Genomic DNA, 17,259 nt, shown 5'->3' with positions numbered 1-17,259 from the left:
TTCCACCGAATTGGGCAACCTGGAAGAAATGCATAAATTCCTAGAAACATATAAACCACCAAAAATGAACTGGAATAGAAAACCTGAACAGACACATAACCAGCAAAGAAATTGAATCAGTAATCAAAAATCAACCAACAAACAAGAGTTTGTTGGGCCAGATGGATTCCCAGGGGTAATTCTACCAACCATTTAAATAAGAGTTAATATCAATTCTTCTGAAACTATTCCAAAAAAATAGAAATGGAAGGAAAACTTCCAAACTTATTCTACGAAGCCGGCATTACCTTGATTCCAAAACCAGACACAGACCCCACTAAAAAGGAGAATTAGAGAACAATATCCCTGATGAACATGGATGCAAAAATTCTCAACAAGACACTAGCAAATCAAATCTTATATTAAAAGAATTATCATGATCTAATGGGATTTATTCCTGGGCTGCAAGGGTGGTTCAATATTCTCAAATCAATCAACACCATACACCACACTAATAAAGGAAAGGATAAGAACCATATGATCTTCTCAAAAAATGCAGAGAAAGCATTTGACAAAATACAGCACCCTTAACTTGATAAAAACCCTCAACAAAGTAGGGGTAGATACCTCAACACCATAAAGGCCATATATCAAAGTCCCACAGCTAATATCATCCTCATTAGGGAAAAACAAAGCTTTTCCCCTAAGGTCAGGAACATGGTAGGTATGTCCACTCTCACCACTGTTGTTCAACATAGTACTGGAAGTCCTAGGCTCAGCAATCAGACAACAAAAATAAAAGACACCCAAATCAGCAAAGACGAAGTCAAACTTTCACTCTTCGAAGAGGACATGATAGTCTGTGTAGAAAACCTGCAAGATTCCACCCCAAAAATTGCTAGAACTGATACATCAATTCAGCAAAGTTGCGAGATAGAAAATCAACGTACAGAAATCTGTTGCATTTCTATACACCAATAATGAAGCAGCAAAAGGAGAAATAAAGGTGTTGAGCGCATTTACAACTGCACCAAACACGGTAAGATACCTAGGAATAAACTAATGGAAGAAGTAAAAGATCTGTACTCTAAAAGCTACAGAACACTTACGAAAAAATTGAAGACACAAAGAAATGGAAAAACATTAGATGCTCATGGATTGGAACAGTAAATACTGTTAAAATATCTATACTACCTGAAGTAATCTATACATTCAATGCAATTCCTATCAAAATAATACCAGCATTTTCCACACAGCTAGAACAAACAATTCTAAAATTTGTATGGATCCAGAAAAGACCCTGAATAGCCAAAGTAATACTGAAAAAGAAAAGCAAAGCAGGAAGCATCACAATTCTGAACTTCAAGCTGTATTACGAAGCTGTAATAATCAAGGCAGTGTGGTAGTGACACAAAAACAGACACACAGATCAATGGAATAGAACAGAGAACCCAGAAATGTACCCGCAACTATCTGGTCAACTAATCTTCGACAAAGCACGAAAGAATATCCAATGAAAAAAAGTCTCTTCAACAAATGGTGTTGGGAAAACTGGATAGCAAAATGCAAAAGAATGAAACTGGACCACTTTCTTACACCATACACAAAAATAAATTCAAAGCAGATGAAAGATCCAAAGGTGAAACATGAAACCATCAAAATCCTAGAGAACACAGGCAATAACCTCTTTGACCTTGGCCAGAGCAACTTTTTACCAGACATGTTGCCAGTGGCAAGAGAAACAACAGCAAAACTGAACTATTGGGACTTCATCGGGATAAAAAGCTTCTGCATAGCAAAGGAAACAATCAACAAAACTAAAAGGCAGCCTACGGAATGGGAGAAGATATTTGCAAATGAAGTATCAGAAAAAGGCTTAGAATCCAAAACCTATAAAGAACTTATCAAACTCAACACTCAAAAACCAAATCATCCAGTTAAGAAATGGGCAGAAGACATGAATAGACACTTCTCCAAACAAGACATACAGATGGCTAACAGACACATGAAAAGATGCTCAACATCACTCATTATCAGCGAAACACAAATCAAAACCACGATAAGATACCACCTCACACCTGGGAGAACAGCTAAAATTAACAACACAGGAAACAACAGATGTTGGTGAGGATGACAGAAAGGGAAACCCTCATGCACTATTGGTGGGAATGCAAACTGGTACAGCCACTTTGGAAAACAGCATGGAGGTTCCTCAAAAAAGTTGAAAATAGTACCTTGTAACCCAGGAATGCACTATTAGGTATTTACCAACAGGATACAAAAATATAGATTTGAAGAGGTATATGCACCCTGATGTTTATAGCAGCATTATCAACAATAGCCATACTATGGAAAGAGCCCAAGTATCCATTCAAGTGATGAATGGATAAAGATGTGTGTGTGTGTGTGTGTGTGTATACACAATTGAATATTACTCAGACACCAAAAAGAATGAAATCTTGCCATTTGCAACAACATGGACAGAACTAGAGTGCATTATGCTAAGCGAAATAAGTCAGTCGGAAAAGACAAATACCATAGGCTTTCACTCATATGTGGAATTTAAGAAACAAAACAGATGAACATAGGGGAAGGGAAGGAAAAGTAAGATAAAAACATAGCGGGAAGCAAACTATAAGCAACTCTTAACTATAGAGAACAAACAGGGTTGTTCGAGGGGAGGTGTTTTGGGGGGATAGGCTAAATGGGTGATGGGCATTAAGGAGGGCACTTGTGATGAGCACTGGGTGTTATATGTAAGTGATGAATCATTAAAGTCTACTCCTGAAACCAATACTACACTACATGTTAACTAACTTGAATTTTAAAACAAGAATAGTGAAGAAAGTTTTGAGGAAGATGAGGTAGAAACTTAATCTACCAGACATTAAGACCTATAAAACTACAGTAAGACTGTGTGGTTTTAATATACCTTAAGGGGATTAACCTACTTAAATCAGGTGAAATCAGTTAAACGTACTCTGAAGTTCAATTATACAGTGAAAAGACACATACGTAAATAAGCAAAAACTAAATATGCAGTAAATGCATATACAGAAATGCATGCTGTTTGGCAGAAACGTTAAAATACAAATGGGTAGCTATGACTTCATATAACTTCATCCCAGCATGTCTCTGCTTGAAATACAAAATTTTGAAGCATAAACACTTGAGCTGTTACTGACTATAAAGGCTCCTACAAATAAAAACAAAAATCTCAAAATAACACTTTAATTATAATCTCAGATAATCATTTCCTCAAATCCAATTTATAACATAAGGAAAAATAAACTTTTAAATTATCCTTAATACCCTTAAATAATTTGTGGTGTAAATGTACCAAAAGGAGTGAAGGCCAAGAATAGAAAATAAGCATTATCTTTAAAGTTTAAAGAGTTTCTCTTCAAATTAAAAAAATCAATATATATATTTTTAGTAAATCAATATGATGGCAGTGATTTATCTCAATTCTTTTTTGAACAGCTGCTTTTGAGCAATTAAATCAATCTAATAAAACTGTTGGTATATCACACATTATTTTCCTCCATAAGTCTGTTCCCTTGCCTATATTCTTAGTTAATGGCAGAATCGTAGATCCAAACAGGAGTCAAAATCCTGGGAGATTTCCTGGATGACCCTCTCCACATCCAGCAACTAACCAAGAGCTGCCAATTTTATCTGCTATAAGTATCTTTCATATCCCCCTCTCTTCTGTATCTACACTGCCAATTCCTTAATTAAAGCAGCTTCCTAACGGGTTTCCCTACTCCCAATTGCATTCTGCTGTAGGCCATCCTTTGAGGACAAGCCTTCTTAAAACACCAGTGAAATCATTATCACTTCCTTACTTAAAGCAAACAATTCCCTCCACGGTCTTTAACAAACTTCAAAAAATTTTAAGCTAAGTATACACAGCATTGGATGGCCTGGTTATTGGTAAACTAAATCTCCTGTCTCCTCCTCCATGATTACTCTAACTATACTTTTTTTCTTATCATGACTAAAATAACTTCTTCAGGTTGCTTCTACTTATAGCTGACCATAAGATATACGCTCCTTTTAGCACTATTCCCTTATTCTTATACTTCCTAAATACCTCTTCCTCATCTGTGACTTCCTATGAATCTGTCAAGCTTCAGCTCAGGAATTACCGCTTCTAGGAAGCCCTCTCTCATCCTCTCTCACAGTTACATATCATCTCTGTTCCTGTAATAACCTTTCAGCAATATTTTTTATATTATTTCATAATTATCTGGCTGGACCTATTTTTTGTCTGTGGCTGTGACCTTCTTAAAAGGAAAGGTATTGTCTTCAATTCTGTAACCCAGAATTGTATCTGTATCCCTAAGGTAGGTACAGTACCAGCACCTATCAATCATAAATGCTTTTTAAATGACTACAAGAACAAATCAGTCTAATCCTAACATAAAAGCTTAACATAATACGTACACACATAGAATGCACTTTATTAAATTTTATATTACTTACCAAATTTTAGTGCTGCAAGGATTCAACATATAAAGATCCATATTTTCTATAAGAATAGCAGATGTGCTCTATTTTAAAAAGGGGGAAGGGAATAAATTACTTAAGGAAAAATATTTCAGCTCTAAAGATATCTAGGATTTCTATATTTTTAGATCTTAAAATACTAAGATTCTGAAACAGTGATTTAAGAAGAAGGCATAAAAATGGCTAAAATTTACTGGTTATGTCTATAGTGTTAAGTTAGCCTTATAAAAACATTTTAAATTAAATGTCTGTTACTATAAAGGAAAAATGATGTTCTAATAGCTATTTTCTTTTTAAAATTTTAAATAGGTTTTAAAAGTTAAAAGACAGGATCAATGCCCTTCAGTGGATGAAGAGATAAACTGTGGCACATCCAGACAACAGAACATTATTCAGCACTAAAAAGAAATGAGCTATAAAGCCATGGACAAAACTTAAATGCATATTACTACATGAAAGAAGCCAACCTGAAAAGGCTACATACAGTATGAGTCCAACTACATGACATTCTGGAGAAGACAAATCTATGAAGATAGTAAACAGATCAGGGGTTGAGGGGAGGGAGGGATGAATAGGTGGAGCACGGAGGATTTTTAGGGCAGTAAAAATACTCTGTCTGATACTATTATGATCGATACATGTCATTATACATTTGTTTAAACCCATAGACTGTATGATTAAGAGTGAACCCTAAGGCAAACTACGGACTTCAGGTGATAATAATGTGTCAGTGTAAGTTAATCAACTGCAGCAAATGTATCACTCTGGTGGGAAGTATGTTGATAATGGAGGAGGCTAAACATGTGTGGGGGTAAGGGATACATAAGAAATCTCTCTACCCGTCTCTCAATTTTGCTGTGAACCTTAACTGATCTAAAAAAACAGTCTTTGAAAGAAATAAAAAAGGTGCAATGTATCAACCAATATAACTAAGAATTCATCCAAGAAAATGTCTTTAAAAGCATAATCCTACATTTATCAGTGAATCAGAAAAATAGCTCATGTTAAAATATAGTTCTCAGCAAACTGCTGCCTTTAATAAAGTACTAGTGTCCTGCAGTATAGAAGAATTTTACAGTTAAGTACCTTGGCTTCTGGATTAGCTGCCAAAATTTTGGCACCACATTCTACTGAGGCATAATTATTTCGATTTTTCTGCACTTTTTTTGTTGCATGTAGACCTCCATTAGAAGATGGATGCATTGACTGACCTGCAGACAAACCTTATTATAAACACATACATATGATGATTATGATTAAAAATACTCCCAACAAACAATGATCTCAAAAGCAATAGCTGATGTATACTGAAGAACAGGTTTTAATGCTTAAGAGAATAGTTTTTAAAACCCATTAAGAAATTCAAAATACTTTACCTCATTGGCTTTAAAATACACCCCCAAACCAAATTAACTACAAAAATTCACATTAGTTGATTTATGTCTAAGTAATATAATTCTCAAAATGAAGCTTATCCATGAGAATCAAAATATTGTGTATACATATTTTATTAAGGATGAATGCTGTCCTTCTAACATTAAGAATTCTTAACTCAGACTTTCTTTACGAAAAGAAACTGTAATACCTCGGTCCAACTCTATTTACAGTTTAAACCTTTATCACTCAAAACTTTCATTCATATTCCAGACAAGACCCCAAAAAGCAAACAAAAAAATAACAGTTTCTGTGCAATGTTCCTCTTATAACCTGAAATGAAAACTACTGCTCTGCCTACTTTATCTTACTTTTTCCTCATTTAATAATTTACAAGAATGGATTTTAAGACTAAAACTATATAATTATACACAGGTAAATTACATATGTTGATAATTATACATCTTAGTAACTTTTGCCTTTAAAAAGTTTTCAAAAGTTTCATTTTATTTTACCAACTATGGAGAGAAATGCATATTTAAACCAGGTCCTAAAAAAATAATTAACCAATTAATTTTAAAAAAGGAATCACAGAGCTTCCATACTTTTTTCTTTTTCTACTTCCATAACTTTCTTCTTCCATTCATCAAATGTTGGTATATCTTCTGGGTCTTTGGGACTTGTTACAGATGTATGGTCAATTTCCCCTGGTTTTGTATAATCAGAACTCTGAAAGAAATGTGAAAGAATACAGAGAAAACAGATTAATAAATTATAAAAGTACAAATGTTTCTGTGAAATTAAAGTCCAATTTTATAGTTGATAGACAGTATTTCCAAAAAAATGAAATGTAAAAAGTTTTAAAAGTTGAGTTTCTCTTGCAAAAAATTGAAATCTACCTAAGTACAAGGTGTATTCCTTCACAGTAGCAATATAAGCATAGGTTGTAAAAACAATCTATATTATATCCTAAGCAAACAATTACTTACACATAAAATTGTACAAATTAATAAATACTATAGTTGTAATGCATCCATCTTAAAATTTAAGTTAATGGGGCGCCTGGGTGGCACAGCGGTTAAGCGTCTGCCTTCAGCTCAGGGCGTGATCCCAGCGTTCTGGGATCAAGCCCCACATCAGGCTCCTCTGCTATGAGCCTGCTTCTTCCTCTCCCACTCCCCCTGCTTGTGTTCCCTCTCTCGCTGGCTGTCTCTATCTCTGTCGAATAAATAAATAAAATCTTTAAAAAAAAAAAATTTAAGTTAAAATAATACAGGCATTAAAGAAAGCTAACTAATTTTATATGTAGCATATCGTTTCTAAAAGATCCTTAACACGAATTACCATTCACATAAAAATTTAAGGTGGATTTAAAAACGTAAAGAAACACAAGGAGTCTAAAGAAAAACAAAGCTTTTTAAAGAAAGTACAGAAAAATCTTCATATATAAAAGGATTTAACAAGGTGAAGAAAGAATAAATCATTGAAAAAAAAGGCTAATACATTTGGCTGGATTAAAATTTTAAAATTAAATGTACCAAAAGACCATAAACTACATGGTATAATAAACCACAAGCTGAAAGTAGTTGCAATATATGCAACCAATAAAGGATTACTACCAACTACAGACTACCTACAAATCAATAATGGAGGAGATGAACAATAAAGTCAGCAAAGAAAATATAAAATGCTCAATCTCAGTAATTATCAGGGGAATGCAAATGAAAACCAGAGACACTGAATAAATTAATACCAATCTGATGGAGTTTTAAGTGTGGCATGTCTGTTGAACCATGGGACATCTATTAGACTTTTGAAGGGGATTCAAAATTTAGTAATATTAAGGGTGCCTGGCTGGTTCGGTCAGAAGAGCATGCAACTCTCAAACTTGGGGTCGGGGTCCTGAGTTTAGGCTCCACGCTGGGCGCAGAGATTACTTAAATAAATAAACTTAAAAAAATTTAGCAATATTAAGTAAAGATGTGCATACCTTATGACCCAATAATTCCACTCCTATGTATAAATATGAGTGAAAACATGCACATGTGCCTAAGAAAATACACGCATGAGAATGCTTACTGCAGCACTGTTTGCAATATCAAAAAATTAGAAACAACCTAAATATCCACTAATTGAAGACCAGATAAATTGTGGTAGTGAAATACAACACTGTAAACATGAATAGACAAATCTCAAAAACAATGGTGAAAATGATATTTAAGGCAAGAATGATACCATTTTATATTACTTCAAAATATGCCAAATAATAGTATGTACATGCTGTTTATAATAATGCAGTTTTGGAAAAAGTTTAAAAACACATTCTTAAACACACACACATATGCTGAATTTGACATAGATGTTCTATCTGAAGAGGAGAGAAGACATATAACTGGGGATAGGCACACAATTTAATTTGTAATTTTTTCCATAAGCTGAATACTGTATATAAAGATGCTCATTCAATTATTTATTTCTGTACTCCTAAAACAATGCATAACATACTTATTAATAGTTCCCTGAGAAGTGCACAACATCTATTTAGATAGCTTACTCTGATAAACAGCCCAAGTCTCATACAGTGTATATGTGCTGTATATAGTAGGGCACATTTTTGAGAACAAATACTAATACTATCTTAAAGCATACTTCTAAGGACTGATACTAGCATATTAGAATTACACTAGTTTAGAATCAGAAATACACTAGTTTATTAGAATTACACGAATACAAATACCCATAATCTCCCTCTAGGAAGACAGCAGATTGGCTCCATACAACCTCCACCTTGGAGGGTTTTGCAGGACAAGCTAACTGACTAAATAAAGTATGTGGCTATTAAAAAAAAAAATAGCAGAAAGATTAAAGAGCTAGTATTACCATTAATTGAAAAATTAAATAAAAACCTAGTTTGAACACAATGAGAAAATAAGCAAAAAAACATGTATTTATAAAAATTAACCTACCTGAGTACTTAAGAATAAAACCCAAATACTAACAGAACAACAAAAGTAGAGGAACATACATACATACATTCATTGAGGCTCAGGCAAAGCAATCACTATCACCTCTTAGCAACAAATCAGAGAACTAAACAATACAATAAAAACTCTTGGTAAAACGCTGTCTCAGTATGACAAACACTGTCTTTCAGATTCCTGAGATAACAGGGATAACACAAAGATCTTGCATCAGAAAAAAAAAAAACTCTCTGGTCACGCAAACTTAACTGGGAAATATTATCCTGAACTGGGCAACACACAAAATTACTGGATATTTCTTAATGTGCTCATTATATGATAATTTTTCCAGGATATTAATACAGTTAAAAATCACACCGTTTTGCCTGTTAGCACAAACTCACAAACCATTTTTATATCCTAGGTAATGAAGAGCAGTCTCGGCCTGCTAATGGTTAAGGAAGACAAGCAAAACAGCAACAAAACTGGCTGCCGTGCTTGAACTTTACATCTGATACTTAAATACCTCCAAAGGAGACATTTTTGTAATGTTTGTCTAATTTTATTTATGGCTGTGGACAACTGAACTATAACATATGCTTGATTTGGTTTCATTGGGAAAATTAGTTCCTTCAAGACGGTGGACTATGAAATGCTGAGCTCCTATAATTGTAAGAAGCATCATAAAAACAGCTGGTACAGTGATAGTAAAATCTCCAGAAGGAAGTTTAGTTAGTTGTGAGTAGAGATTCACTGAACATATATGAAAGAGAAGGTAGAAAACAGAAGATTCAAATTAAAAAGGAACAAATGTGGACGTGGTACTCAGTACTTTGAACTACTCTTTGATTCTGCATGGTTTACTTTTGTTCAGTTCATGGGTGGACTTCATCTCTGTTATTCAGTTATTTCTTACCTGAAGGAAGACTAGACTTCTCTGTCAACACGTCTTCAGGAAATTCTGCATTGGCCTCTATATGAAGTCAAAGCAGAACTCAAAAGGAGAAAAGAAAGTAAAACTGCTACCTGGGGATAGTGTAACTGTAAAAATCATACTCTTCAATATAAGCTGATCTAGGTGTATTCTGCACACAAATAACAAAAGGTAAAAATGTCTCTAAAATAATTCTGGTTGAAGAGTCTAAATTTAATAATGTATATGGAGTTAAACTGATATTCTGAATTTAATAATCAGAGCTTCTTCTATATAGCTCTCCAAGAAGCTGCTTAAATAAGGACTTTATGTATCTGCTACCAAACAGTTGACAGTAACAGAAAACCACTTAATTATATAAAGACAGTTCATACTTGGAACAACTGTATGTATAAATAATATACTGGAAACAGTACCCAGGAAGTAACCAGTTGCTGTCAGGGAGCACAGCTCACACACCTCAGTTCCATAGTCCTCATTAACTACTTAATCCCTGATTTTACAGCAAACATGTTAGCAAATTGCAAGATCAGCTGATACTAAAAATGCATATAATAAAGTAGGAAATAGTGCAGGTTATATACCTACCTCATTTTTTAAATTATCTGAAGTATTCAATGAAGATTTTGGATCACCACTAGCCTGATCACTTGCTGAAACTTTTGATTCAAACTCTGATTTTGTTATTTTTCCTTTGCCATGTGAAGATGACACATTTTCTATATGCTGGCCAACAAGGCTATTTGAAACCAAAAAGACATATTAAAAAAAATTAGCTGAATAACAAGTTTATGTAATCTAAACTGTTAAAATTATCAAGTACAAAATAGAGCAAGACACTCGCAGAAAGGGATTTGCTTTCTCTCGATCATAAAGTGGAATTAAGCACACACCAAAGTCCATTCAAACATGATACTGCTATTACACAGAATTATACAAAGGGCAAACAACAGCTCACACCCACCTTTCAGGTGGACTGACAAAGGAAGGCTGGTCAACGGGAGCATTGGCTTCGAGGGCCTCACCAACATCACAATCAGTTTCAGATTGCTCAGTTTCACTTGGTTTGGCTACAGGAATAGTACCAGATTTTTCTATTTCACTAAAAATAGAAACAAAAAAAGACAATCTGGCAATTCAATGAACATAATGTGGCCTAAGTTAAAAACTGTATTAGTGATTTTCAAAACATAACCTAAACCAGAGAAGAATGCTTTACAGTTCTACAGGCTGTTTTCAAGAATTTATTTATTTTAAATCATGTAAAGTCAGCTGCTGACTCTTGATCTGTTAATGGCTTTGGCTGTTAAATACATAATTACCAAATTTCAAAACAAAATATCATAGTCTAGTATTTGGTCTCATAAAAAATAAGATTTTATATTTATGTATGTATGTATTTATTTAATAGAGAAAGAGAAGGGGAGCGCACTAGCACACCCAAGTGGAGACAGGAGGGGGAGAGGGAGAGAGAATTTAAGGCAGGCTCCACGCTGAGCATAGAGCCCAACTTGGGGCTCAATCTCATGACCTTGAGAGTATGACCTGAGCTGACATCAAGAGTTGGATGCTTAACCACTGAGCCGAGCCACCCAGGTGCCCTTAAAATTTATTTTAATTGCATCTTCTCTAATGTTTCCTCTCTGTCTGTTGGTATATTCTACCAGTATTAGAGTTGATGCCTATAGTATCAAAAAATAATCTATTATCTCAAAACATTTCACTATGTTAAGGCACTTTTAGAATTTCATTTTAAAAATACACACCCTCCCCTATTCACTTCCAATTCACTAAGCAGTCATGTTCAGTATAATGGAAAAATAAGATGTACTGTTCAGATATGTAATACCTAGCCTTAAATTATTTCTGGAATAAGTATTTTTAAATTTTTAAATACTATCATTACCTCTAAGAATGTCTTCTATTTCCTTACCTAGGATAAACACCTAAATGGCAACTCTAACATCCTCTACCCCAGTCCCTTCCGTTCTTGAGAAGAATAAGTGTTTAAAAAGTGCTTGTGGTTAAAAAAAAAAAAAAAAAAAAGTAGCGATGATAATATTAACTGACACATATATTATTACTATGTGCTAGATATTGTCCTATCCACTTTATATATATATATATATATATATATATATATATACTAATTCATTGATAAAGGAAATGCTTAATGTAATATGACAGAAGGGAATTTTGTTCTTCGCAGTGTTGCTGTAAGGACTAGGAAAGTCCATAATAGATTTTCTAAATTAAGGAAATCTTACAGCTATGTATTCTGAGCATTTATTATCAAGTTTGAAAAAGGTAGCTATTTGCAAAAAAACACAACTATGAATGGAATGCTGCAGTAATACTTGATGGAAATGAATTATCTGACATTTGAATCTTTGATAATTACAGGGAAGATAACTCAAAGAAGTAGTTTCTTAAACAAGTAGAACCTCATTTTATGTGATGTAGAGATTTCACGGTTGAGGTCTAATCAACTTCACTGAGTTCGGGAGAATACTCATATCAAAAGATCATTACATTAAAATAAAATAAAAATGCAAAACACAGCCATCATAACTTAGGTCTGCTATATAGCCTAAACTTCAAATCTGAGTTTCAAACTGCCTTATCTTATAAAGACATTTTTCTATCATTACCTAATGAGATTCTTTTTTTTTTTTTTTGAAATGACTTACTCAAGCTTTGAGATTGGAGTGATCTCTGAGGTAGATGAGCTGGAAATATTTTCAATGTTTTCACTGCCCACAACTACACTGGAAGAATCTTCATGTAGATCAATTGTAGGGAGTGTCTCAATCACAGATGGACTTAACTTTTTTGACTCCATATTCTGTTTAAAAAAAAAGTCAGTTCTATTAAATGTTGAGATTAATAAATTATCTCTTTAGCTATACAGGATTTTATAAAAGTATGTTTCAAAAGTGACAGTATCAACAATGTACTTCTATAAAATCCTATCTTCCAACATTAACCCCCAAAGAATACATGTCATATTAAAGTACAAGCTCTAGACATTTTTCATGGCATTTCACAAACTAGGACAAAGGAGCTTGCCTTTCTTCTTTCCTATTTTCTATCAGGACCTACATATATTTCTCTCTTACTTTAATTAATGCTAGTAGCAACACAGAAATCATATTTAAATATATAAAACAGTACAACACACACTCCTTGCCCCAGAGCAGTTTAGAAGATAATGCGCACCAATAAACAACAACACAGGGCATGTACGAGTAACATTACAATGCAATAAATGATTCTCACTAATACTTCAGTCCTTGGATGCTCTGGGCCATTCACTCCTCCAAAACACAATCTGAAATCTACCTAACACCGTTCGTATTTGAAACCTCTATCAGCACATTCTCCCCCACAACCAACCCTAAATAGAATTAGCCATTCCTCTTCCTCTATATGCCTCTACTATTCTCTGTATAGACTTAAGACAGCATCTGTAACACTTCAATTGCCTTATTTAGGTCTCCTTCTCTCTGAAAAGTATAGTATACTTTTCAAGTATACTATAAATGTCTTGAGTAAGAATTATGTTCTCTTGATTTTCATGTTCCCTGGCACATAGTAGACACCGAATGCTTATTAAGTGAGTATCAAGTGAGAGGTACTCATGCTCAGGTCAAGGAAAAGAGAATCTATAGACTATTATGGACTAGAAGAACTAGGACTTTGAAGAAAAAAAGGACCCAGTATGGGAGCAGAAAGAAAACATACGGTATAGAGTCAGAGGAATATAAAATATGATCATTTAGGGAATTATTTATACTGAAATGAAAAATTCACAAAGGAATACAAATAGTTTGCATTTTATGGTAGAGGCCTTGAGAAAAGAAGTATTACATTATTATTGAATATTATATTATCACTTTAACACGTATTCAATATTTAAAAAAAAATCAATGAGATATTTTACTTTTTTTTTTTTATTATTTTACTAAGTCTCCAAAATCCAATATGTATTTAATACTTACAGCAAGTCTCAATTTGGACTAACTGCATTTCCAGTGCTCAATAGCCAAATGTAGCTAGTGGCTACTATACTGAACAGCACAGGTCTATAAGACACAATGAGCACTTCGAAGTATTTGAGCAAGAGTACACCATGATAAAAATTCTAGAGACTGAACAATGGCAGGAGTGTTTGGGATTGTCATATAACTAGAAGGGCTACAGAGAACACTTTCTTACTCTTACGTACAAACATGTGACAAACATCTTCCAGGATCCAATAAAATGAAACTCACTATTTGTACTTAGCCCAATTAAGTCATAAAATAGCTCTAATTTTATTTAAAAAAAAAAAAAAGAATTCTCCCTCATTTTGAGCTGAAGTTTGTTTTTGTTAATATTTGAGATACTTAGTTTTTCCTTAGTTCTTCTTCCTCCAGATCAAATATCCCTAGTTCCTTCAGCTATTCCTGATATTAAATGGGTTCCAGATGGTACAGCACTCTGGTCAGCTTATACTCTGGTCTAGTTTTTAACATCTTTCATAAAATCTGATGTACAAAATGGAAAATAATATTGAGAATGTAACATAAGAAATATATAAAACATATTTTAACCTATTAATTCATATTCCACACTGAGTGACATAAGTTTGGTATCAAAATACTTTGTTTTACATATGAATACTTTCTTTTGTTGTAAGTTAGAAAAAAATTGCCAACATCTAAAAATCTGGAGACAAAGATCCATTATAGTGAGCCAAAATGGACTCTAAGAAATGAGAACTTACACCCAAACTTTTACTACAAAGAAAATGGTCACATTTATTATTGATAATTTTACATTTTCTCAAAAGCAGTATCCTTAGCAGGTGAACAGTATTAAGGCCAATTGCACAACAGTTCAAAAAGAAAAAGTAACAATACACAATATGGTGACCACACAGAAGTTTTCTATTTTGTGAAGTAGTTTTAAAAGACGTATCATTAAAAACCAAAGCAACACAGCTTACTTGTACATCCACAATGTAGTCATCTTTTAATTTACGTTCTTCTGGAGGAATAGGTAAGTTTGAACCCACTTTTTCCGATAATTCGGCATTGATAGGTCCCTCTCTTTCATCCTATATTGTAACAAAGAAAAAGGGAAACCAATAAAACTGTTTCACAAAATAGTCTTAAGCAATATTATATATTTTATAACACATCTGACTCTACTTTTTTTGTTTACATGCTTATTGTCCATCATCCTGCATTCCCTTCCTTGCTACCACACTTAAAATACACACTAAATGAGTTCAAGACCCTCTATTTGATTTCTTAATAAGCACTTTGGTCCTACCACACAGCACGATGTGTTAGGCACACAGTAAGACTTCAGGAAATATCTAATAAATGAATGTACATATAGCTCTTTGTATCATCTCTCTTTTGACACTGACTTTCAAGTTAAGATTTCAGATACCTTCACGTTTAAAAGTATCTTCCAGCATATAAGTTTCATAAAAGCAAATTTCATATTCTTTGGTTATCTAAGACTTTATAACATATACCAGATACCTAAATATTTGGTGAAAGAATATATTTTCCCCCCGAATGCTTTGCTTATATTCATTCTCACATTTAGTCTTCCAATTTTTCATCAGAGATTGGATTGAAGTTTTACAGACCATGGGTAAAAGTATAAAACTGTATTCTTTTTAAAGAGATATTCATCAACAGTCTTCAAAATTTTAAATACTCCATCCCAGAAATAAATCCAACATAACTCCAAAATTTGAATATCATGCCAACCCCTCCAAGTATACAATTATAAGCTTATGTTCACACACATGCACACACACAAGCCCACGTGCACACACAGCTGAGAAACAACGCAAAAGTCTGCCAATAAAGAAATATATCATAATTTAAACAAGACAATAAAAATGTAGCCATCGCAGTACAGCAACATGAAAAGATGTCTATGAGATATTACTGGGGCAGAGGGGGAAGTCATTGTAGAATATTTATAATATGACATTTGATGGAAAATAAAATACTAATTTGTGTGTCATATATAGATACCCCCAAAAAGCAGTCTCAATGTTTTCACAAGAAACAATTGTGGTTCCTTTGGGGAGGGGAACAGGATATAAATATGAATATTTTATAGTCAGTATAAATTACTTCTATACAGTGATCCCTGAACAGTTTATCCAGGGGTTAGGGGTACCAAGACCTACCACAGTCAAAAATCTCCATATAACTTTTGAGTCCCCCAAAACTAATAGCCTATTGTTGACTGGAAGCTATACCAATAATAAGTAGTCAATTAACACATATTTTGTATGTTATATGTATTATACACTGTATTCTGACATTAAAGTAAGCTAGAGAAAAGAGAGTGTTAAGAAAATCATAAGAGAAAATACATTTACAGTATTGTACCATAAAAAATCTGCATATTATTGTACCCGCACAGTTCACAAACCCATGTCATTCAAGGTTCAATTGTATTTTAAAATATATATATTGATGGGGGGAGCCAAATCTAGTCAATACATTTATTTATTTTTATTTATTTATTTATTTTAAGTAGGCCCCATGCCCAATGTGGGGCTTGAACTCAACGATTCTGAGATCAAGAGTCGCATGTTCTACTGATTGAGTCAGCCAGGCACCCCACCTTTTAAAAATGATAAAATAATAAATGATTTAAAGACCGTTTGGCTGGTTTTTTGGACTCCATTCACTCCACCCAATTATACTTAAAAAAAAAAAAACTACATAGCCACTGATTGCACAGTCTCCCTATAAGCCTCAGTTCTAAGTTTTTACTTGTAAGACTGGGGTTTCTTTTTAAACCTTTTAACTATTTAGACTATTAAAAAGTGAACCACTGGTTTTCAGTTCTCCGAATAGCTACTTTTTCTCCCTACTCTAAGACTAATGATATTATGACATTCCAAGAATAAACATATAAATATCTCAGGGATAGCTTACTTTCAGAATTACCTGAGTAATTCTTCATATTACAGCAAGGAGAATTATAAATCACCAAAAACTATGCCAAAGTATTTTTGAAATTACTTTTATTCCAAATGTTCTGAGGAAGTCTTAAAAAGCTGACACACAAATTACATTGTCAACTTTATTTAAGGTACCTTTTTCTGGAATTGTACATCTTCATTTTCTAGTGCACAATTGTCATCTTGAGAGTAATATGATGAAGCTGAAGAACTCTCTTTACAACATACACGCCAACTGGGAAGCCTGTAAAACATCACCATCACCAAAAGAAAGAAAGAAGGAAAACTTGTTAAGACAACATAATCCCTACTATGGGCTAGAATTTGAGGCAATAAATAAATAGAGGGCTCCTACCCTAATGCCCTCAAGAACTTAACAATTTAATGAAGACAAATGTATGTAAGACAAGTATTTTTATTTAATGCCCTAAAAAAAAAACCATAAACTGTGTTATCAGCATTCCAAGTAAGGCATTATGAATTTCATGAAGGTATAAAACAATAAAGATTTC

General features: G+C 33.5%; 1 protein-coding gene across 2 annotated transcripts in view; it reads right to left on the bottom strand.

Moving 5' to 3' along the window:
• The window catches only part of SUCO (SUN domain containing ossification factor), a 90,535-nt gene that overhangs the window by 46,199 nt on the left and 27,077 nt on the right, over positions 1–17,259 (bottom strand). The window contains exons 2-9 of one of the 2 annotated variants that reach the window (XM_040636222.1): positions 16,883–16,991; positions 14,750–14,860; positions 12,450–12,604; positions 10,724–10,861; positions 10,348–10,498; positions 6,471–6,594; positions 5,578–5,714; positions 4,468–4,535 (exon numbers count right to left, since the gene is read on the bottom strand). In XM_040636222.1, coding sequence (XP_040492156.1) covers positions 4,468–4,535; positions 5,578–5,714; positions 6,471–6,594; positions 10,348–10,498; positions 10,724–10,861; positions 12,450–12,604; positions 14,750–14,860; positions 16,883–16,991 — 993 coding nt within the window. The remainder of the gene's footprint in view (positions 1–4,467; positions 4,536–5,577; positions 5,715–6,470; positions 6,595–10,347; positions 10,499–10,723; positions 10,862–12,449; positions 12,605–14,749; positions 14,861–16,882; positions 16,992–17,259) is intronic. The other variant, XM_040636221.1, reaches the window with a different exon arrangement.

Source organism: Ursus maritimus, unplaced genomic scaffold (assembly GCF_017311325.1).
Source record: "Ursus maritimus isolate PB19 unplaced genomic scaffold, ASM1731132v1 scaffold_2, whole genome shotgun sequence".
Classification (NCBI taxonomy): domain Eukaryota; kingdom Metazoa; phylum Chordata; class Mammalia; order Carnivora; family Ursidae; genus Ursus; species Ursus maritimus.
Note: the sequence above shows the minus strand (reverse complement) of the source record. Positions and strands in the feature narration are given on the sequence as shown.